The sequence below is a fragment of the Peromyscus maniculatus genome, chromosome 5 (genome assembly GCF_049852395.1).
Source record: "Peromyscus maniculatus bairdii isolate BWxNUB_F1_BW_parent chromosome 5, HU_Pman_BW_mat_3.1, whole genome shotgun sequence".
NCBI classification, from domain to species: domain Eukaryota; kingdom Metazoa; phylum Chordata; class Mammalia; order Rodentia; family Cricetidae; genus Peromyscus; species Peromyscus maniculatus.
In genome coordinates this window covers 102,946,113-102,969,619 of record NC_134856.1, presented here as the reverse complement: position 1 = coordinate 102,969,619, position 23,507 = coordinate 102,946,113, and the positions used below count along the sequence as shown (strand labels likewise).

General features: G+C 44.2%; 1 protein-coding gene across 1 annotated transcript in view; it reads right to left on the bottom strand.

Annotated features, from left to right (window-relative positions):
• Nucleotides 1–734: 734 nt before the first annotated feature.
• Aoah (acyloxyacyl hydrolase) overlaps nt 735–23,507 on the bottom strand; it is a 206,510-nt gene continuing 183,737 nt past the window's right edge. Inside the window, exons 17-21 of the mRNA XM_006988896.4 lie at nt 21,895–21,953; nt 21,692–21,751; nt 19,555–19,651; nt 11,574–11,650; nt 735–1,109 (exon numbers count right to left, since the gene is read on the bottom strand). Of these exons, the coding sequence (XP_006988958.1) occupies nt 981–1,109; nt 11,574–11,650; nt 19,555–19,651; nt 21,692–21,751; nt 21,895–21,953 (422 nt within the window). The 3' untranslated portion in view covers nt 735–980. The remainder of the gene's footprint in view (nt 1,110–11,573; nt 11,651–19,554; nt 19,652–21,691; nt 21,752–21,894; nt 21,954–23,507) is intronic.

Genomic DNA, 23,507 nt, shown 5'->3' with positions numbered 1-23,507 from the left:
ATTATCTCTCATTATTCCTGGACAATATTTGATAACCATTCCTTTGTATATAGTCTTGTATTAGTTTAGAACCTTCTTATTTAGACAAAAAGGGGGAGATGTAGTGGGTAGCCATTCCAGCTTGGATCTGGAAGTTCCAACCCCCATTGAGACTCTGGCAAGTGTTATGCCTATGAGGTGGGGCCAGGGGAGGCTCCTCAAGACCTGAGAGCTGGATGGGCCAGCGCTCTCTCTGTGCGCTCTCTCTGTGCTGGGACGCTGAACATTGGAGGTGGACCGAGCAGAGCTCCAGAGAACACCGCTGGACTGTGGTACACCTTCCCCAGACCCTGCGACCTACCTATCACTTAATTTGTGAGTTACTCCATTAAATAAATATCCTTTTAACTATGTGGAGTGGCCAAAATAATTTCACCAATAGAAACACTTAAAAAATGTTCAGCATCCTTAGCCATCAGGGAAATCCAAATCAAAATGACTCCGAGACTGCATCTTACACCTGTCAGAATGGCTAAGATCAACAACACAAATGACAGATTATGCAGGTAAGGATGTGGAGCAAGGGGAACACTCCTCCCTTGCTGTATGGAATGCAAATTTGTAAAGTCACTTTGGAAATCAATATGGTGGTTCCTCAGAAAATTGGGAATCAATCTACCTCAAGACCCAGTTATAACACCCTAGGGAATGTACCCAAAGGATGCTCAATCATACCACCAGGACACTTGCTCAACTATGTTCATAGCAGCTTTATTTGTAATAGCCAGAACCTGGAAACAACCCAAAGCACTTTCTTAAAGAGTGTTTCAGGGTTGAGCAGAGGGAGTCATTCAGGTCTGTCTCCAATTGGAAGAAAAGTGGTCCACAGAAAGGGTACTGAAGAGGGTCCTCTGGGGCTGTGGCACAGCGACCCCTAGAGTGGGTGGGTGGGAGGGTTTATCCACTTTTCTGGTCTGCAGTGATGTTCCTTCTGGAGACACTCAGTGTCCTCCTTGGTCTCCAAACACTTCTTCAATCTGAGAATTGAATGGATTCTCCTTTCCCAGGACATGAGGCCACTGGAGCTGTATCTTCTTCCAGACACGATCTGCCAGCAGCAGTGAGGCCACCTGCAAGAGAGCCAGAGGGAGAAGAGAGACTCAACAGTGAGGAACCCACCAGCAGGCTTGGGATGCGGCTCAGTTGGCTGAGTGCTTGCCTTGCACACAGAAGCCCAAGGTTTACTCCAAGTGCCGTATAACAGAGCACTGGGACACATGCCCAATCCCACCACTTAAGAGGAAGAAGCAGGAGGATCAGAAGCTCAAGTTCATCCTTGGGCTTGTGTGTTTGAGGCCAACCCAGTATGCATGAAACCTTGTCAAACAACCTTGTCAAGATTTAGCTCTCTCTCAGTCTCTCTCTCTCTCTCTCTCTCTCTCTCTCTCTCTCTCTCTCTCTGTTTTTCTGTCTGTCTTAAATCTTTTATCACTGTTAATATTATCTGAGAGAAACACTTTAAAAAAGGAAGGATTTCTTTTGCCTGTGGCCTGTAGACAGATCATGAAACAAGAGTATGGTAGAGGGAAGCTGTTCACCTTACGGCAGCCAGGAAGCCAAGAGGAGACTGGCAGGGGCCAGTGACAAGCTCTTCCTTAAAAGCCCACTGTCAGGGACTCCCTTGCTTCAGCTAGGTTCTGTCTCCTGAAGTTTACTTCACCTCTCGTAATCACACCATGAGTTGGGGTACCTAGAGTTTAACACTAGAGTCTGGGGGATATTTCATGTTCAAAACTCAGCATTGTCTATGGTGGGAAGATCTGAGAACCATTCCTGCACTCCTGGCTTCCATCTCTGCGTATCTGATCTCTTCCCTTGAGGTGGGTGGGGCCTATCACTTTGTCCTTAGCCATATGGTGATAATGAGCGGCAGTCACTTCAGTGACTGTGTCTCCTTATAAAGAACTTGACCTTGCCTGGCTGATGATGCAAGAAGCTGTGAACTGACATTAGCCTCCAGCTAAGGTCCAGCAGAAGCTGGGTCCTCAGTCCAATGCTGAATCTATCAACCCAGGTGAGTGTGATGCTGTTTTCCCCAGTTTTGCCACTAAATAACCCCAGAACCTGGGTAACACACTTGATTTTAGTTTTGTGACACCTTAAAAACAGGACTGAATTAAGCTATGATCATCAAAAACGGCAAAGTAACACACACACACACACACACACACACACACACACACACACACACACACACAGAGTTTTAAGTTCCCGAGTTTGTGACTTGGAAATATAGAACAAGTATATATTCTCAAAAACCACTCCTGCACTCCAATAGACAGCTAGCAGCTATTCCTTCTGGTGGCCTAAGGCCTGGATGCTGATAAATAGAGGAAGCCTCTCCTGGAGGAACTCCTGACCTAGCAGTCCAGGAGCCAGATATGTGGAATGGCTCCACACCTGGAGGGCTGTGAGGGAAAACTGCAAACCAGAAGGGGAGGAAATACCAACTCTGCCTGGATAGGAAAGGACAGGCCCTCTTGGGGGAAGCTTAGCTTTCAAGGGTTGGTTCTGGATGTTTCTCAGGGAAGCTGTGCATATGGCAGAGGCCATGATGTGTACAGATGGCATTTAGCACATGGGAAGAAAATGGTGTGGTCAGGGAGCTCCTGGCATCCAGAAGATGAGAGTGGGCAGGTAGATCGCTGGGGTTTGGATCCTGGAAAAGACATGGAACGTGGATTGCTTGGCTGGAACAAGACCTGGCTCGTGTCCGCCACAGCAGGCCGAGCACTGGCTCTTCTGCCACATGCCGCTTTCTTGGCTTCTGCAGCTTTATGCTAGATTCGCTTTGTCCCTAGTGGTAGCAGGGTCATCTTGGTTGTCCTGTCCTCTGCCCATCTCCATGTGCCCTGGATGCGGAGGCTTTTCCTCAGCAGATGATACATTTAGCAAATGGGCCTGGCTGATCCTCAGTGCCAAATGGCTCTATCTCAACAGTAATTTTTAAGGCTGAAATCAGGAGAAATGTGATTGCGGAGGGTCTGAGAGGGGACACACTATGGAACAGGAGGGGCACTGTCCTCAAGGACAGTTCACCATGCCAGTTGACAGTGCTGTGTGATACTGGGTAGCTTTCCGGAGCTCTGCGGGCCAAAATTGCACAATATGTAGGGCAGAGCCAATGATCAAAAGCTCTTTCTGGGTCTAGGCTGTGTGTAACACTTTAGTAATTCTTAGAAAAAACCAGAACAGACTGGGCCATTGCATTAACCAGCCCCAGAATTTGTATGTATTTTAAACCCTTCTGAAGTGGACCTAAAAAAATCCATCCAATTAGACTTTTACTTTCAGGTATTGGGGCTCAAACTCAATACCAACTTGTGCATGCCAAACAAACACCTTATCATGTGCCCACCCCCAGCCATGCATCCAATTAAGCACATGATCATTTTGTTTCTTATTGACTTTTTAGTAAGCATGTGTACTGGGGTTCCTTATGACATTTTCATATCATTGTACTTCACATATTCATCATATCACTCACACTCCCTTCTCCATGAACAGACTCCCTTCTGTTTGATCTCACACACACACACACACACACACACACACACACACACACACACACACACACACTCATGCACACAACCCTTAAATCTGGGGTCTGCATATGAATGAGAATACATGATGTTTGTCTTTTTTTTTCCTTTCTAGATCTTCTTTTGTCCCCCCATCATTAGGCTTTATCCTCTCCCATGTAGCCCCTATTCTGTTTTCATCATATACATATATATTTAAATCTAAATTATGCAAATGAGAGAAAAAGGAATATTTTTTTCCTCGTGTCTTTCACACATATCTCCCTTAACACGATGGTCTCCAGTCACACCACTTTTCTGCAGATGATGTGATTTTATTCTTCTTTACGGTTGAAGAAAACTCCATTGAGTACCACAGTGCATTTTCTCCATCTGTTCTTGCGTGGCATCTAGGCAGCCTCCATACACTGGCCATTATGAACAACATGGCAGGAAACATGAATGTGCAAGCGTCTCTGTGGTGTGCTGACTTAGAAGCCTTCAGGTGTTCTCTGAGATGGCTACAGCTGCATCACAGGGTAGTTTCAGCTCTGTGAAGAGCCTCCATATTGATTTCCTCAGTGCCTACACTAGTTTATGTTCCCATAAGTGTGTGATTTTGATAGTATCCATACACCATACTACATAAAACATGTACATACACTGTATGCGCACAGTCCACACATCATCTGTCCACACACCACACATCCACCCATATACCACACACATTCTTCTTTGTACTTAAAAGCAGGAGCAAGGCTCAAGATGACTATCAGGTTGGGGGAAATTATCTCTCACACAAGGCACAACCTGTCTTTGAAGACAGAGGCCTGGCCTTCTGGCTACTTTTCCTGGCATTCTTCTATAAAGGATGCTGCTTCTAAGTCTGTGGAAAATTCCTGGCATGCTTTTTAGAGTTTCAACTTGACACACCTAAGTAGTCTTTTTAATGACTATGAGGTTAACAAGGCCTTTGTGGGCATTTATTTCCTTAATGTTAATAAGGGAAGAGATAGGGGTGAAGGCACGAAACTGGAAAAGGAAACTGGAAATGAAAGAGCTCAGATTTGAGCTTGTGGTGACTGGTTTGAAAGCAATGAATTGGTTGTCACTTTAACAGAGACGAATGTATTCATGAGTGTATAGTGCTGAAATGCTGTGTCTACAGTGAGACTGGCATGCCAATGTGTTAGAGACTTGTGAGGGAATGATCTACTATACTCATTCATTCATCATTCATTCGATTCTCTTCATTGAGTGCTCTCTGCAGGCTTCTCCTCTACCCATTGTCTGTTGCCACTCCTATGATACACCGGGAGACACATAGTTGTCTTTCACTCCCTTTATTCCGAAAAGTCAGTTGTTTCTCAAGCACAGTGTGAGTTCTTTGTTTGCTTCCATTCATAGTTCAAAAAAATTAAGCCAGTATCTAGACATTCCAGGACAGAAAATTTAACAAACAGAAAAACAGAATAAAAAATGATCTGTAATTAGAATGGAGGCATCCTTTCCTAACACTGGGTATAGGTCTTTTTAGAACACACACACACACACACACACACACACACACACACACACACACACACACACACAATGGTGTATTCATCTATACTTATAGTATTTTAAAATATGTTTTATCCTAAAGTGTAATGCGCAACCTATAAAGTGAACTCTTTCTGGTAAACAGTCCCAAGAGTATGTCAGAGGCACAGAGCTGCGTTATTCCCATATACTTACTTGGCTCTCCATTTTCACATTTCCATGTTGGTTTATTTCATTGTAAATATAGTTTTACATTGCTGTCTTTACCCAATGCAATGTACTCCATCAGATTGCATTTATCTTACAGACAGAAACTTTTTTTTTGAAACATGGTTTTTCTGTGTAACCATGGCTGTCCTGGAACTTGCTCTGGCCTCAAACTCACAGAGATCCGCCTGCCTCTGCCTCCCGAGAGCTAGGGTTAAAGGTGTCAGCCACCATCGTCCGACTAGATGGAAACTTGATTACATATTTTCCTAGTGTTTGAGAGAGTCTCCTCATGCCCACCCCTCCCCCCCAGTGCAGGAGAGTACCTAGGCTGTTTACTCACTCACTGCCACATTGAACACATTCGTGGAATGAAATAGTCCATAGAAAGTGGCAGAGTGGGGCGGGTACCTGGGATCTCTGGGTTAACAGTAGGTCTCCCATGTTTTGTTTTGTTTTGTTTGTTTTTTTTAAATAAACTTCTCAGAGCCACTTCCTTGCTCAAATGTTGTAGTTAACTTTTCTCGCTGTTGTGACCAAACACCTGAGAGAAGTGAGTTAAGGCCCCAAGGCTTCGAGTTGCCCATGTGTTAGTGGATTTCAGTCCATCATGGCGAGGAAGGAGTACAGCTGCTGGTGCCACTTCATCTGTGTCGGTGGGGGCTCGTGGCGGGGACCTGTGTACATCTTAGTGGGTCAAATCTTGGTGGATCAGAAAACAGAGGCAGATGTAACCGTCAATGTGACCTATTCCTACGTGACTTTTTCCTGCTAGCTAGGGACAGTCCAGAAGGTTGCACAGCCTCCACAAACAGCACTGCCGCCCAAGGACAAACTCTCTACAAACATGGGCCTGTGGAGAGCATTTCATGTGTAAGTCATAACATGCATATAAACACCTGCACTTCATAGCACAGTGAAGCCAGAAGCGGTTTCTGAATTCAAGTCAGCTTCCTGCTGTAAAAACAAAGTTGATTTAATTGCTTGATGATCTGGAGTTGTGCCAAGTACTTGGCGATCACTGCTGGGAATTAAGAGGATTGGGAAAAATCTATATTGACCCCAGGAGATACTGGGGATCTCGAATGAAATTGCTCTGATTAAGAACTCACTTTGCCTTCTTCTATGCTTTCTTAGTTTGATGTTAAAAACAGAAAATATAATTAGTTTAAAGGTTTGCAAGGGAATCTTGCTTTCCTCCCCTCCCCCCAGAACAAACTTTTAAACGATGAACATTAGACATCACAGAGCAGCATGCATAGGATGCTGTCATCCCCTTTTACAGCTAGCAACTCCTCATGCATTAGTTATGAAGGAAAAGGCTTTAGGACAGAAGTCCTAAGAGTGTATCTTTCAGGGTAAGCCTCCATCACCGAGTGTGTTTTCTGAAAGAATGCCTTTCCTGGGCTTATACACAAACAACCCACAGGATGAACCATGGAAAGAGCAGGAGATACAGCTTCCCATTCTGCCCCAGAAAAATCCCAATATATGCTATAGTTGAGAACCACTGCTTCCGAGGCTTGTTGTGCATATATACTGAATGTGTAGTTTTTGGAGGCCAGTAGTGGTAGCTTTGATTGGATTTCATTATCAGCTCAGTAAATGACCCATTTCAGCCATAAGGGTTCAAGTAAAGTAGTGAGAATGAAAGATTCCACAAAAATCTCATGCTTTTGGGGCAACTATATGGTTAGAGTGAAGGTATGAGCAGTAAGGACACCGTTTCTGTGACTCATTGCCTCTGTGTTATTGAGAGGTCTTGGCTGTACGGAGGCTCGTTATCCGCTCAGCGGGCACTGCTGCATGTGTACAGCTGCCCATGTATCTGGCTCATTCTCCAAAGGAAAGCATGTCTGAAGGAGCTGTACTGCTCTGTCAGGTGTGACCAATGCTTCTGTCATCCAGAAGCCCAAATGTTGCTAAAACCATAATATCTCCAGATCTACTGAAAATTCTTTGTTCTACCTTAAAATTGTCGTAGGAGAGTCCACAAAGCAAGGACGTAACTCTCCATTGTCTTATGTAAGTTTCTGGCAGAGTGTCTCTTTCAGTTTTTACTCGCAAGCCCTGATCTCACACTGGGGTGGGGAGGGCAGTGCTCTGGAGGAGGTGAATTGCTGGCCAATGCTACCTAGAGCTTGCAAATGTCTCCTCCCTCAGACGACAAGCATCAAATTAAGCCATGCTTCCTGGGCCAACCGTATTGCTATCGACAGGAGTACTTCCTCAGGAGATGCCCACCTCTCAAGCAAATACATCTGTGTGTAGCCCTCCTCCCAAAGTTGACTAAGAAACACCAGGAGGACAGAATACCAGCAGCGGCCCTGGCTGGAGAGTATCTGGATGCCTCCCACCTTTCCTCTCCGTAGTCTATTTTTGTTTTCTGTCTTCTTTTTTTTTTTTTTTTTTTTTTTTTTTTTTTGCTATAAAATCAAGAACCTTTTAGTGAAATAACCATAGAAGAAAATGCTAAGCAAAAAATTATTCTTTTCTGTAATATTTTAAAAAGAGCAAATACAATTCAGACCCAGACTAGATAGATTTCATTGAAAACTTAAAATGGCTTGATGCCTTTGAAGTTGAACAGCTGCTAAATTTAATGCAGACTTTACCAGACCAAAGCTGAAAATCCTCCCGCTAGTGTTTTCTCCGCAGTCAGAGTGCTCCTCAGAGCCCTGCAGAGAAGACTGTGGCCGGGTGCCCTCTGCTGCAGGAGGGCATTGCTCTCTTCCTCAGCCCTCCTCACCTGCCCCAAACAGTCTCTTGGAGCTGGTCATGTGTGGACAAAACTGACTTTAAAACTGAAAACATGGCAGCTGTGTAAGATATACTTAAGCACTTACATTTAAGAAGGAGTTTAGGTTCAGCTCCAGGCTCTCTGTAGCGAATGAGTGTTTGTTAGTCAGTGCAAACAGCGAATTAGATACACGGCATTTGCTGGTTTGCCCCCGAGACCAGCCTGAGGAAGTGACTGCTGGGCAAGTTGGTTCACCGGCCCAGACTGTGTCCTTCTGCATCTCTCAGTCTCTGCCTAGTTGTCATGTGGGACCATAAGCCTTCCCAGGGCTTTTGTGTCTTATGAGCTTACAAAGTTGAAGCCAACAGAGATCTGGAGACTGCTACGCTCTTAAATATACCCATTGGCTCCGTGTTGTGTGTCTCTGGCAGTGGACAGGTTCAGGGGTGAAGGGCTTGATTCATGGAAACTCCCTTGCTTGTAACATGATTTTTTTTTTTTTTTTCTCAGTTGGATAGAGACAATTTGTCTTCAGAACGAAACAATTGCGTTCCTGCATCCTGCTCATGTGTTCACAGGCCTCCTACTTCCTTAACTTGGTGCTCTGTAGAGTCAGATGTTGTCTGGGAGTTTGAAGAGGAGGCTTTGAGGAATTGCCCGATGGTGATGGGGGAGGACACTGTTTTGCAGAGACTGTGCCGTGGATGAGGCTGCCAAGGCTAGAGGCACCAAAGATGTTGACACATGGCTGAGGAGGACCTGAGGGTAACTGGATCTGGTGAATGCCAGTGGCTCTTTCAAGGCCTCCATTTCCTCTTGTCTGACTTTGGGCCCAGTGATGTTTTAAACGACTCTTCGGATATTGAAACTTCAGAGACTCAAGCAGATGTTTTACAAGGCTGAGCTATGTTATGTCTGTAGGCCATGAATCAGGGCCTTGGGTTGACTTCATTTCTTTCTATTTTTTCCCAGTTACCTTCACTAAGAATTGTCCATATTGACACTGCAGATACAGTTGTAGATATTGACATAGGTATAGATGTACATATGGTGAGGGCATCAAATCCAGGACTTCAACCATTCCCGAAAGGCTCTGCACTGCCGAGCTACAGCCCAGTCCTACTATGGTTATCTTTTAGGAACGTAAGTCTGATTTCTGGCTTGGAAACATCCATTGGCCTCCTTCCTCATGCAAAAAGAAGAAACCCATGCAGGCTTCCTGGGATCTGCTTCGAATCTTCTTCCCTCTCCACCTCACTCACATCTCTCTGTCCAAGCCACGCTGAAGCATGTGGACCCCTCCAGCACTCTTAGCTTTCTCTTATCTTCAGGTCTTTGCTGCTCCCTGGGCTCAGAACACTTCTGCAGCTCTTCCCACCTCTTCATTCCCTTTGTGATCCGTGGTCTTAGTCATGCTGTTGCATCCTGCAGCCATCCTTTCCAACCATCTGCCACCTTCCCATCTCATCCCCCATGACATCATTCTTGCTTGCACACTTAGAGACAGGTACCACATGGTATTTAATTATTTCCTCATCTCTCCCCTGCTGTATGCTATAATCTTAAGCAACAAAAGTGGTTTCCTGTTCATTTTTGAGTTCTGACAGTTGGGTAGGCACTCAACACATACTGTTGGATGGCAAGTCGCCAATCTGGACTTTTCAGCTCAATATGTATGATAGGTAGGAGGGTTTGAGCATGGCATCCCACTGCTGTCCACTTTAGACATGGCTATGCCGTGTTCACTCACTTATCACTCACTCATGCGTATGGAACAAACCCTATAGGAATCATATTAAGACTATGGGACATAGCATCGTTAGGACCCTGAGTTCAATAACCAATTACATGTAAAGCATATGCAGACTGGGATAGTCTCCCAATTTGGTAGACTTTGCACTCTAAAATTATTTTAAGAGTCAGACAGGGGCAGACTGATATTTGATGGAGCAAACAAGTATGTTCCGAGGGACAAAACAAAGCTCTCTTTGAGCGTTAAGCACCTTCTTTGTGTTTGGTTTTAGTTGACACCATGGCTGACCACCTTTTCATATCCCCATCCTCTATAGAACCAGAATGCTGTTGTGCCAAGAGGAGCTCAAGAACTCCTACCTCAGTGGGAGGAAGTGTCCCACTTGTCTTTAGTTCTAAGTAGATAGGCAGCTGTGGCTGGAAGGATCGTTTGACCCGGAAGCCTAGGGAACACAAGGAGCACCCTCTTCTAAAAAAGAGGGTGGAGCTTCACATTATTCCAAACAAACAAACAAACAAACAAATAAATAAACAAAGGCACCATTCTTGTGGAACCAGATCCAAATTACGAGTTTCTGGCCAACAATTCTCTGAACAACTCATTTATTGAATACACAGAAATTCAGTATTCTGAGTGTATTACTAAGATTTTTAAAAATTGGTTGTTTTAAACAGGGAGGTGGATATTTATCTTCTCTTTCAAGTCTACCGTGCACTGAGGTCTTCATTGCTCTTCGTGCATTAGGCATGCTTTTTTTTTTTTCTTTCCTTTTGAGGTAAGTTTTCACCATGCCCATGGACAATTGCTGAGCCCAGGGCTGGGGAAGATGAATTTCATTCACATTCTTAAGGAGCTATCTGGCTCTTCCTGCACTCAGCCAGGGGGTGGGGGCCTTACCATTGCCATATCATGCTGACCGAAGCTGGGTCAGAGTGCTTATGGTGACCGAGGACTGCTTGAGGCAAATGGCCATCCCACCCTGTGGGGAACCAGCTTTCAGGACTTTCAGATGTCACAAGAACTCCCCCACGCTTTCTTCTCTTTTTAAAATAGAAATGTCACAAGCAAGTCAAGTGCATGGGACGGATAAAAGTAGAGCTTCTGTGGCTGAAGGCAGGCTAATGGGAGGGGAGTGGGGACAAGCTTTCCTAAGTCCCAGCCCTCAGCTCCAGTGAGTCCTGAAGGAGCCAGAGCACAGCCCCTCCCTTCACAGAGCTGCTTGGACTCTGTCAGGAGGAATGGTTCTTACTGCAGGACATTGCTAAAGCATTGTTCTTTCTAGAGAGCCATTTTTTCCAGACATCTCACTTAAAGGGATCCTTGCAGTTATTACTATTTTAAGGATAATACATTTCATTTTCTTGAGAATTTCATACATGTGTAGAATGTATTTTGATCGTATCCTGCATTTTTTTTCCTCTAGGCATTACTTTTCTTTTTATGGAAAGCATGGCTGATGCCTCTTTTCTCATTGGCCACTAGAGAACCCTGAGCAGGTTTTGTAGGTCTCCTGGGACAGTTCCTCAGGACTGCCCTCCACATAGTTTATGAACTGTAGAAACCACATCAGAGATCCTGGTAAATTTGGTACCTTATTTCGCTTTCTCTCTGATTTTTCACATTATTTTACTGAATTTTCTGTGTTACCTATGTGTGCACACTATCTAAAAATCCTTCTGGGAATGAATAAGGATAAAAACCAACACACAAATGCATATATTCTAGAAAACCAAGCAGATAGCCTCGGCGACCACCATGGGGCAACACTTACCTCATTGGGGTGGAATCCGTCCACGGGTTCAATAAGCTGCCATGGCTGGCCACCTCTTCTCCGCCACTCCTCTATGACTAAAGAATACACAGTTGGAGGGTTACAGATAAGTCTCGGGACGCCAAGGACAAGGAGCTCATGTGACATCATCCAGTCTTCCCTGCTCTTTTCTTTAATTCTTCTGTGTGGATAATTTGCCTGCGTGCCTATCGATGTGCTGTCTGTGTACTTGGTGCCCATGGAGACTAGAAGAGGGCATCAGATCCCTGGGTTGCAAATGGTGCTGAGTTGCCATGTGGGTGCTGGGAATTGAACCCTGGTCTTCTGGAAGAGCAACCAGTGCTCTTAACCACTGAGCCATCGTTTCAGCCCCCTAGCTCTTATTTTACCTCATCATGGCTTCCATGAGCTGTTGCCTTGGGCTGGGAGTTTTCTGAATAACAATGATCTACCCATTGTGTGATTTTTTTTTTTTCTAAGTTAGAAAGAGCATGTGTGAAAGTGCTGGGTGAAGGTGGCTTGTGTGGCAGGGAGGGCAGGGGAAATGAAGTGAGCGCTGAAATGTGCAGCAGCAGTTTAGGGCCATCTGATCTTTTCCTCACGTGGTGGGACAGGCCTTTCTGCAGAAGTGAAGATGACATTTTGCTAATATCTCTTTTCACGTGCTGCCATTTGCAGACACTGCCTACGTGTGTCAAGCAATCACCTCGAACAATCATACTGCGTGTCAGAAATATAATTGCATAAAATTATCTCAACACTGCATTTAGAGAGAGCATGGCTACAGAGAAAATATTATGAGCCCCAAAGTGATGAAAAGTAATAAAACTGTCCTTCAACAGGGATAAGAGACTCCGCATGTCAGTTCCTCTAAGGCAGCAGTGCAATTAATTCTATGTTGTAATATCACAAAGCCAATAAGAATTTCTCACAGAAATTGTAGTCCCTAGAGAGCTTTCAGAGAGAGCCATCTGAGACTTCTGCTCCTGGCAGAACACCTCACTTTCCTGGAATTCATCGAAACCTGCAGTGTAGCTACGATTCCAATTGTTCTTTTCAGCCCTTTCTCCAGGTCTCCCAACCTCAAGGCCAGAGGACTGTGTTCTTTCCTTCTCCTTCCCCGGGGAAGGATGGAGACACTGGTGAAGTCACTGGCATGAGACTGAATCAATCCGCTGTTGCTTTTGTAATTACTGCAGAGATGCCAGCCTCTCCTACTGTCCAACCCTTGTCTCTGAGGTGGCAAATAATGTTCCCTCTGTCAGAGTTCAGGGGGGAAGTGTCATGCTAATGTTCCCCCTAGCTTATTCCTGAGCAGTGTGATACTAGGTGGCTCTTTTTCTTTTTTCTTTGTTTTAGAGGCAGGGTCTTATATAGCTTGGGTTGGTCTCATTCTTGCTAGGTCTCCGAGGACGGCCTCGAACTCCTGGTCCTCCTGCCCCTACATCCAGAACACTAGCGTTATAGGTGTGTGCCAGCACGCCCTGCTCCCCTGGCTCTTTTGTAGTGCGCTCCTGGGTTGTATTGGTAGTTGTGAGAAGCTGCCAGTGGAAAGCAGTGTTTGCACTTCTTGTAAGACTCTAAGTGAGTCATTCTGCTGGGCCATTGTGTCATGGAGTGTTCCCCATCCAGAACCTCAAAGTGCTTTATGCAGATAGAGGAGGGTTCTTCTCCCCGCCACCCCCCAGGACTGGTGTGGATTTGTCCTTTCAATGGAAAGCTAAGAGCTTCGCTGATAAGGAAGCCACACTCACTATGATGAAGAAAGCCCAGGTGGTTCTTCTAAACAAGATTGCCCCCCTCAACAGTTTGCTCCCTACATTTGGCTGCAGTGTCCTGCGAAAGGAGTGGCTCCAGGAAGCTGCCCTCTCAACATTTCTAGTTGCCTGTTCTGCCATTTTTTGGGGGCACAACCTTGGAATCAGGCTTTCTGTTTTAGGTTCAATTCCAACTGCTCTAAATTCCTTTGCATGCCATGCTGGGGCTCCGGCGGGCTCCAGGGCCCCTTCCCAATCACAGGACCGGCTCTGCCTGCTCAGGGATGCTCAAGCCCATGCCTCCCTCTGCCTGCTCATCTGCTGTGCAATCCATTCAGGCTCGCTTCAGGCTCTTCACTTTCCTCTTGTCCAGTGGAAGATGAGCCTGTTTTCTCTCCTTTCCTTGGACTTGCTTTTCAGTTTTCTAACTTTATGTTAATTGCCTATCAAACCCACCTCCAGTCTGAATATCCAACAAGTTACTTGTAATGAAGAGCCAGGAATTTGAGGAGTTTCTGTAAATGCAGAGCTGAGGTCACCCCAATGTACCCTTGGGTGCTCTTTATATTTCTATGGTACCCATCTCCTCTCTCTTTCACTCCCATGGAGGTCTCTAACATAGAAATTGACAAGGATGGGGTAGGAAAGGGATTCCACTTAGGACAGACATCAGCCCAGTCCTTGAGGTGACCCTGCTCCCATTCGCTATGTACCTTTCACTTTACTCATGTTGCTGTGACTTCCTTTAGACCCAGTTCACGTTCTGCTGTGCAGATGTTTACAGAAGAAAGAATAAAGATGATTCCCAACAGGATAGTGGATGGACTGATGTTGGGGTCATTCTCAAGTTCAAGTTCTGGGAGACTAACACTTCTGTAACTGATGGTGATAACAAATGGAGCCTTTGGTACCTAGCTAGATCATGAAGTAGAGTCCTCATGGATGGAATTAGTGCCTTAATAAAAGGGGTCCCAGAAAGCTTTGCCATGTGACAGTCTAAAACCCTAGTAGAGGGCTGTCACCAAAACCCAACTATATAAGCACTATGATGTTGGATTTATCTGGGACTGGATAAATAAAACTCTGTTGTTTCTGGGCCACTCATACTATGGTACTTTAATATAGTAGCCCAAGATGACTAATAGATGGTCAGAAATCCCTAGGTAGTGTTCATAAGACCAGGCTGATAACTGATCTCAATCAAGACCTCAAATACAGCATTGCAAGAGATGGATAAGGAGAGTTACAAGTCAGGGACCTTTGGTATTAAGCAGATACATAGTTAGTTGCGGACGTGACCCAGATCTCCATGGCTTCTCTTGTGTTCTGGGGAAGGAAGCCTCACGAAGGGCCTTTTGACTCTCCATATTTGCAGAGAAGATTGAGTGACAAGTTCAGCCAAGATGCACTCCTCCGCCCACTACTACGTACAATTGGTGTATACTAATGAAAACATTTGACACAGAATGATACCATGTAACTAAAACTAATGAGACTAATTTTAGTGCAGTTTGTAAACCGGCTCTGAAAATAATGTCAACAGCTGACATACGAGTCCTTCATCTGTCCTTTTTAACAAGTGTTATTGATGAGTAATTCATGTATAATAAATCATAAGTGTTTCCAGTGGGGGAAAAAAACAACAAAATTTGTGCCTTCAGTGGTCAGAAGAAAATCCGTTAAAGTATTGCAGTGACTGGGAGGTGAGGACATTTCACAGTGGAAGGTAAATGTAAGTTTGTTAAAAATGGTTTAGTCAAGCTAGAGCTCCTTGAGGGAGTCATTGCTAGGATTCCTACATTAAAGAGGTCAGAGTCACTTATGCAGGAGTTTCTTCCAGCGTGATCCACCTTTGACTCCATGGATTAAAGTTGTTCTAAAATATTTCCACTCTGATTTGAATTTTATGTGCATCAGTAACTGCCAAGCTGAAATCTGTGGCCCTCAGAGGAATGGGGAGATTATGATGTATCTCTTCACAGAACAGACATGAAATTCAATCAGCAGAATTGGTGAGCATTTTCAAAATGAAAAGAAAGGGTCATTTCCTCTCATTCCCTTTGGAGGCTATGTAATCCTACCCTTGTGGGAATCATGAAAGGGAAACACAGCAGTGGAGTATACAGCAAGGGGAGGGGGTATTTACTTGCTAAGTTTTGCCATGAAGCATGGATGTGATGTAGGGAGGAAGGGGCTCTTTCTTCTTGAGGTGTGGCAGTGAGGGTACTGAAGCCCAGCGCCCCTCTACAGAGGACAGGGGCTTTAGCACTGAGCTGCTACCCAGCCAGGGACTTCTTCCCATTACCACCATACTCCAACAATTCTAAATGCTATCAATAGTAATGATCTATTTCCTCCCTGTTGGGAAGCTTATCTATGCTTCCAAACTATCCCAACTCTACATCATAGTAGACTACCCTGTCAGAGTCCAGCCTTCAGAATAGCTGGTTTGCCATATGAAATAATAGTTAATATTTAAAAAAAAACATGACAAAGAGTTACCAAGTATACAATCCACAGGGAGAACTTTTTTTTTTCTCACACACTTATTGTGCTTTCAAAGGTACTGGTTACCATACAGAAGTAGCCATCAGGACTAAAAATTTAAGGGGGGGTAACTCACAGCCAAGACTCCAGGTTTTATTTGTACCTTGACTATTACTAGATGGAATGATTCTTTGTGGTCGTTTTAGGAGAAGATTCTGTTTTCAGAAGAAAGGCAACAGCAGACATGGCATTTATTTTTTCCTCAAGAAGGAGGCACAATCAAAGACAACGTGGCAGATTCGTTTTTACCATTTGTTCTTGTGTGTGGATGGGCATCCACATGTTCGTATGTGTGTGAATGCATAGGTGTGCAGACGTGTGTGTGTGTGTGTGTGTGTGTGTGTGTGTGTGTGTGTGTGTGCTAGAGGTAGATGGTGAGCTTTTTCCTCAGTTGCTTGATACATTAGTTTTTGAGACAAGATTTCTCACTGAACCTGGAGTTCCTCAATTTGTCTGGCAGAAAAGCTTCAGGGATCTGCTCAGTGATGGGATTTCAGACACGTGCCACGGCACTCCATTTCTATGTGGGTGCTGGGGATCTGAACTCAGCTCCTCAAGCTTGTGTGGCAGGCACTTTACCAACACAGCCATCTCCCCAGGACCTTCTATTTCTGTTTTGGAAGAACTGAATTAAGCTTCTTGAATGATCATGGAACATCTGTTGGGATTTGGTGCATACTATATTTTCTTTATCTGTAAGTCAGAAAAATTCCACTCACGGCCATCTTTTCAAAGAGCCACAGTAGCAGTGGAGAAAGATTTATTGGGCATGTGGTAGCTCTTGCTGTGATGAATAGCAAAACTAGCAGATATTTAAAATAGAAATTTGCATTCTGATCAGCACCATGAGGTCACTGGCTGCTTTTGCAGATGTACAGAGGAGGGAACGAGAGCCTGAGCTTACTACAGCTGGGCTGTCTTGGAAGCCAAGGGCAGCAGGAGGTATGTTAAACTGTCAATCTGAAAATGGCCTTATCAGTCAAGACACACTGGGGAGGTGGGGTAGAAAGGAAAAGGATGTCACATGCTCAAGTTGACATGTCTTGGAGGCAAATTTTCTACTTTTGCTTGATTCATAAGCAGTTGGAGGATGAGTCAGCAAAAGGCAAACGACAGAATCATCACCTTTCAGGGCTGGACCCAGGCTGTCAGAGTGGAGAGCAAATAGGTCTTGTGCCTACCTTCAAGTGACAGGGATGCTGAGCTATGATTTTCTCTGTCACAAGGATGTGAAATTGTGAATTTCAGTGTGATGAAAAAGGAGGACACTTGTGGTGTGGCAGTCAGCTCTAATACAGTGTGGAAACTAGGGCGGTTTTCACAGGACTCCAGACTGCAAATTTAATAAATGCCTCTACTGGCTTTTTATTTCCGATGAAAGGAGACCTGGGTGATAATGGGCTGCATTTATACCGTATCTTCCTTGGGGAACTTGGGGAAGTAGTTCTTCAGGTATGAATGATGATGAGAAGTGCTTGTACTAGGAAAGAGAATACTTATGTGGAAGAATATAGGGGGCGCTTTACACATGATGATGATGAGCCGGTGGATGATGCCAGCTAATGGTTTATCCAGTCCTTGCTATTTTACAATCCTGTGATCTGTGTCTGAACTGAGATAAGAATGAGCTTATAAATTCTGGGCTCTTTCTCCAATAGCAAGTTATAAGCACTAGGGACAGATTTCCAGGGTAATATGCTGCCATGATTTCTAAGATGGGAGGTTACCCCCCAGAGATGAATCTGAAGTGAATGATCATTCTACCTACTATGATAAATGCTAGGATTTCAAGTTTAAAATTTCCTAACTTGGCCACAAGTCAAGATATTATAATAGTCCCTGAAAGGGAGATACAAATTCTGGCCCTTTCACAAGTAGACATGGCACTATATAGCCATTAAGTGTTGTATGAGGCATTCATCCAGAAAGGTCCCAGAATACCATCCTCTGCCTCCACTCTCCTTTTATTATGTCCATGCGTCTTCCCTGCTTGGGTGCTCAATAACTTCAGATGGACAAGAGGAAGCTGGCAAAACTGCTATATTCACACTTGCTTTTAAAAAAAAAGGTAGAGGAATTATGAAACAGGAAATTTCTCTCATTGTTGATAGGAATTTCCAAGCAAAGGACTTAATACTTAGATGTGGAAGATGGTTGGTGGAGGAGACAATTTTCTTCAGTGGTGTAGCTGTTGGTAAGGTGAATATGTTCCTGTAAACTAATTCCCACATAAGCACCCTGTAAATAACCCTGATGAAACTCACTGTGCCCTGCATAGATACAGACATGAAAGTCAAGGGGGGCCAGCTGGGAAGTGGGAGAGTATTAATGGGTGTGAGAAGACGACAAGAAATTGTAGCAGAAGGTGAATATGATTGAAACATATTATATGCATGTTCAGAATGTCATAATGAAACCATTATTATGTATAATTAATATATGCCAATAAAAACACTTAAAAAGGAATCTCCACTTGGAGGTTTGGAACTGGAGAGGTTAGATACCCAGCGAGATACCCAGCAAATTGCCTGCAGCACCAGAGATAATGAATGACAGTTGTAGAAATCATTCTGGACAATAAAAAATGTCCCACATGGATGTTAGACATTATTAGATTTTTAATAACTTTACTTGCATTCAAGGTTGGAAATGATCAAAGATCACTCAGTGGTCCATTTGTTTACATCAAGAATTCATTAATATGTGTTTAACTCTGCATTTTAATGAGAGGTTATTTATCAAAATGTCTCTCCCCATGAGAGAGATGTGTGTCATGTAGGCAGGAAATCTAGTAAAGACTGATCAATCTTGTTGAAAGGATGTTCAGAGCTGAAGTACTACAGCCTGCAATGTAAACCGTGTCAGCTAATGTAATATTCAGTAATTCATGATGGCCATCTGCTCCATTCCAGATGCCTGGGCTGGGGGACTAGGGTTGAGGACAGAGATGAGAAATCTTCCCTCTGTTGCACATACCGAAGCATTTCATTAGCATCATCTCAGCTGGCAGTCAGTCAACAGGGTCTTTTCTCATGCAGAAAAATCGCTCAACAATGAAAATGAATCTTGAGTGGATTACAAACAATAACTATTTTTTTTGAGAGTCAAGATGTAAAGAATAACTCAGTGGCTTCAGTCTGCAAGCCTGAGTTTGTGTGGCCACTTGCCAGTGACTCCCATGTTTAGACAGAATGCCATAAAAGAAAAAAATTCTTTCCAGAGAGTTGGGACATGGTTTACTTTTCAAAGGACATTTTGCTGCCTCTCCCTAAGAGATTCTGCTTAGTTTCCGGTCCAGGCTTACTCTAGGTAGTCCAGGACACTATGGCAGGAGCCATGGTCTCACTTTCCCTTCTGTCTACACAAAAACAAGGCATTGCTAACCTGGCAAGAACTATCAGTGATCCCATTCGATTAGAGGCTTCCAGCCCCAACTCTCCCCAACTGGCTGCTGGTCCTGCTGATTCGGAGACTCCAGAATGATGGTGAAGTGAGAAGGTGGCATTGGTCCTCAGCCTGTCAGACAGCATCTCGTGCTTTATCATTTCTCCATGCTCAGAGTCATCTTGTCAGATAGGTAGGGGTGATCCTGCTTAGTCTGTTCCACGTCCTGTGTAACACAGTCCCACACTACTGCTGTGCGGGACTATTGTCAAGACAAAAACCAAGCGACTTACTTTCGTGAAAGGCAAAATCCATGTAGAAAAGATGGAAGTTTGTGAACGTCTCGGTGGTTGCAATTTTTTTCAGTGTATTGGAGAGTTGCTCTGCTCTCTGAATACAAGGGAAACAGAGAATTCCGTGAAATCTCAACTTTGACTTTCATGAGACAGTTCAGCTAGAAAAAGAAATTGATCTTCCACACACCATTCCACTTTCCTATCTCCAAGCCATCAGCAGAAAACAGCTCTGCACATTAAAGTGTATTCATGTGCAAATGACCAATGAACATACGGAAAATGTTACTATTCATTAGGAGTCAAAGCAGTGTAAATTAAAGCAATAAGATTCTACTTTTCCTGCATGAATTAGACAAAGATGAGCTGAACAACCTTGATAATATTGAATGTCAGGGTGAATGAACAAAAATGTAGGTTAGTTTCATGGTTCTAGACAGCAGCTTGGCAATACAGATTAAATCTTTAACATGACCAATATATCTTACAGGGGCTTGTATATAGAAAATAGAGATGCCACAAAACACACAACTTGTTATTCATCATGCTGAAACACTGGAAACAACCATGTGTCCAACTGCACAAAAGGATAGAATAAATCCTTCCACATTCATATGTTGGAGAAACAATTTATGGACACTGGAATTTCTATGAGTATTCTCAATCTAGTAGGCAAAACCCAATACCTATGGAGTTGAAAATAGACACTCACATACTGATACATGGATGATTTTTTTCTGTGCATGCACATGTGCACACATGTGTAGATATATGTTCAGATGTGTGTACATGTGTATAGATGCCAGAGGCAAACTTAGACATTATTGCTTAGGACCCATCTACCTTGGTATTGGAGACAAGGACTCTCATTGGCCTGGACTTGCTTATTTTGGTTAGGTTGTTTGGCTAGTGAAACCCAGGGATGCTCCTGACTCCACCTCCCCAGCATTGAGGTTACAATTGTGCCACTGCTTCTGCTTCCTCACTTGGGTGCTGGGGACTGAACTCAGGTCCTCATGATTACGTCACAAGCACTTCACTGACTGTTTGAGCTATCTCCCCAGCCTGAGTGTGTGTGTGTGTGTGTGTGTGTGTGTGTGTGTGTGTGTGTGCACCATACACAGGCATTGAGGTCAGAGAAGAATGCTGAGTGGCTTACTCTGTCACTTTCTGCCTTGTTACCCAGGACACAGGCTATCTTATTGAACCTGGCGCTAGGCGGGCTGCCAGCCAGCCACAGAGGTGATCTCGTCTCTGTTCCCTTCAGTACTGTAGTTACAGCCGTGTGTGTGGCCGTACCCAGCTTCTTACCTATGTGCTGGTGGTTTGAACTCAGGCTCTCAAACTTGTGCAGCAAAGGCTCTTAGCTGTCAATTCATCTTCCTGGCCCCAAAAGTTGTAGCTCAGCCCTCAAATGTGTTATCTCCCTGCCTCTCTGCCTCTTCAGCATAACCTCCCAGTGTACACCATCACAACTGACTATAGCCCAATTTTCATTGCTGTAGTTCTTAGTAGATTTTCACACATTTCATGTTTTCAAAATTGAAATATATATTTTTAAATTTTTTATCTTACTGTGTATTTTTTAATTTGCAAGTTCTCTACAATAATGTTTTATTAACAAAATATGTAGGTGGTGGGTCATGCCTGCAATTGCAGTACTTGAAAAATTGAGGCAAGAAAGAAAATATATGTGTTTTCAAAGCAAGCCTAGGCCACATAGTCAGGCTTGTCTTAAAAATAAACAACAAAAACTAAGTTTCATTAATTTTTATAGAGATAATTTACAACCTCTGAACAAAGTATAAGATATTTTGCTTGGGAAGTGGATTCTTTTAGACATGTGAGGTGATCCTCTCTGAGCACACATTCACAAATAAGGTTTACCTTCCTCAGCTCCCCAGTTCACTGCCTCAGATCATTTTACAAACTGTGTGTGTATATGTGTTCATGCGTGAGAAACATGTGAACCCCTGGAGAAGGGCAGAGGCAGACAGGACACGCAAGTCCTTTTTCCTTCTCTGGCTCCCTGATCATGTGATTTTGTTATTTGCAGGTTGGTGACCATTATGCTGTAGAATCCCACCCGGAGGGAAAGTCTGTAGCAAACAAGGGACAGAGAGCTCAACAGCTCTACCTGTGAAGTGAGAGTCCGGAGGGTCTTGTTGGAAGACATCCAGCCATTACAGGGACTGATCTGAGAAGATAAAGAGCACCCCGATTAAAGAGGAATAGACACAGTAAGAGGTGGGTGTACACATGTGCTTGCATATGTGTGCATTCAAGTGTGTGTGTGTGTGTGTGTGTGTGTATGATGAGGTCATGGAGCAGGTCTCTTACCTGGAGGCAGCTCAGGAAGGAGAAGAAGTGTGCATAGGTCACATCTTTATTTAGTTGGCCTAGAAAACACAGAGGTCTGATGTGTCATATGAAATCAGATGGCAATGCTCAGAGACGTTTGTAGATGATCCTACCTCCCTTTCGGATGACAGCATTTATCCTGAGTTGATTTGTCAGTCAGCATAGCCTTGAGGAATGCCTCTATTTTATTTCTGTCTGAGCCCAGATTAGGAAAGGGCCTTAAGGAGTCTATGCCCAAGTGCTTTTAGTCTTGGGGAGGACAGAACTGGAGCGCTAGCCTGATCTAATCTCCAGAGGAAGATAGAGTCTCCTACACACTGGACCAGAGTGACTTGAAAAAGCACATCACCAGGCAGCACCTTTTCCTTGGTAATGCCATGAAATTCCAAGTTTCTGTGAGGCTCAGAAAGTCCCATTCAAGATGGGAATTGACTAAATCCTTCTTTCTGGGCTTATGAAACACTTAGGTCTGAGCCAGCTGTTCCGTGCTGAGGAACTGGCATGCCGAATGTCTGAAATTCTGAACCAAAGTCCTTCAAATATGGCAGGGGTGGCCCCATCACACTTGGGCAGGATGGGCATGCCAGCGGACTTTTGTCTCTCTTGATGACAATGGATTAAGAGTTTCTCTGTAGTTGTCTTACTGAGTCCTAGTTAGGAAATGCACCTCATGGTTGTTTTTTCACTCAGGTTGAAGAGGTCCATAAGAATGAAGTGGAAAGTGCTGCATGGGTTGTTATGGTTTGCACATCTATCCTATTCTGTGTCTGAAACACTCTTTCCCTAGCTGTGACACTGTCTGAAGAGGTTCTGGAAACTAAGAGGTGGCCCTAGCTGGAGGAAGTAGATCACTGGGAATGTGTCTTCAAAGGTTATACCTGGTTCCCAGTTTCCCCCTTACTGTTTGCTTCCTGTTAACCATCAGGTAAAGAACCTCCTCCTCCACATACTTCCACTGCCATGGCATCTACAGGGGCATGTGGGATCAAGCACAGGGCACTGAATTTTCTGCACGATGAGCCCAAATAGACAAGTTTTCCTCCACACCATTTGTCTCGGGTATTATGCCACAGCGGTGAAAAGTCTAATGCCCTAGAGTCTATCCAGAAACCTTTGAAGCACTAACTACAGACACTGTGATATCTTCTCTCCCCCAGTGCCGCCCCTCTCCCTCTTTACAGTCTATCCACCCCAGAAGCAGTCAGTTTTCATGCTGTGACTGACATACAAAATCCAGCTCCCCCACCAATCTCCAGGATGAGCAGCTGATGCTGTATCCATTAAACATGTCTCATGCTCTCAGAGATTAAAGAGGATAATAGAGGATATTAGAGCATCTCAGAATCAGAAGAAAGACTGCAGGTGATGGAACAGAGCACTGCTTTTCACCTGTACCTTAGATAAGCGACACTGAAACGTGGGTTTAACTTGCTCGTCTCGGAGGGAACACACGGCCATGCCCCAGTGTGGTGAGGGAATGTCTAGAAGGCCACAGGCAACTGCTGCCAATAAAGTCAAGGTGTCTTCACATTTCAGATGGATTCCAAGCCACTGCCTTCTGTCCTGGCTTTCATTGCATGGGCTTGGCTTTG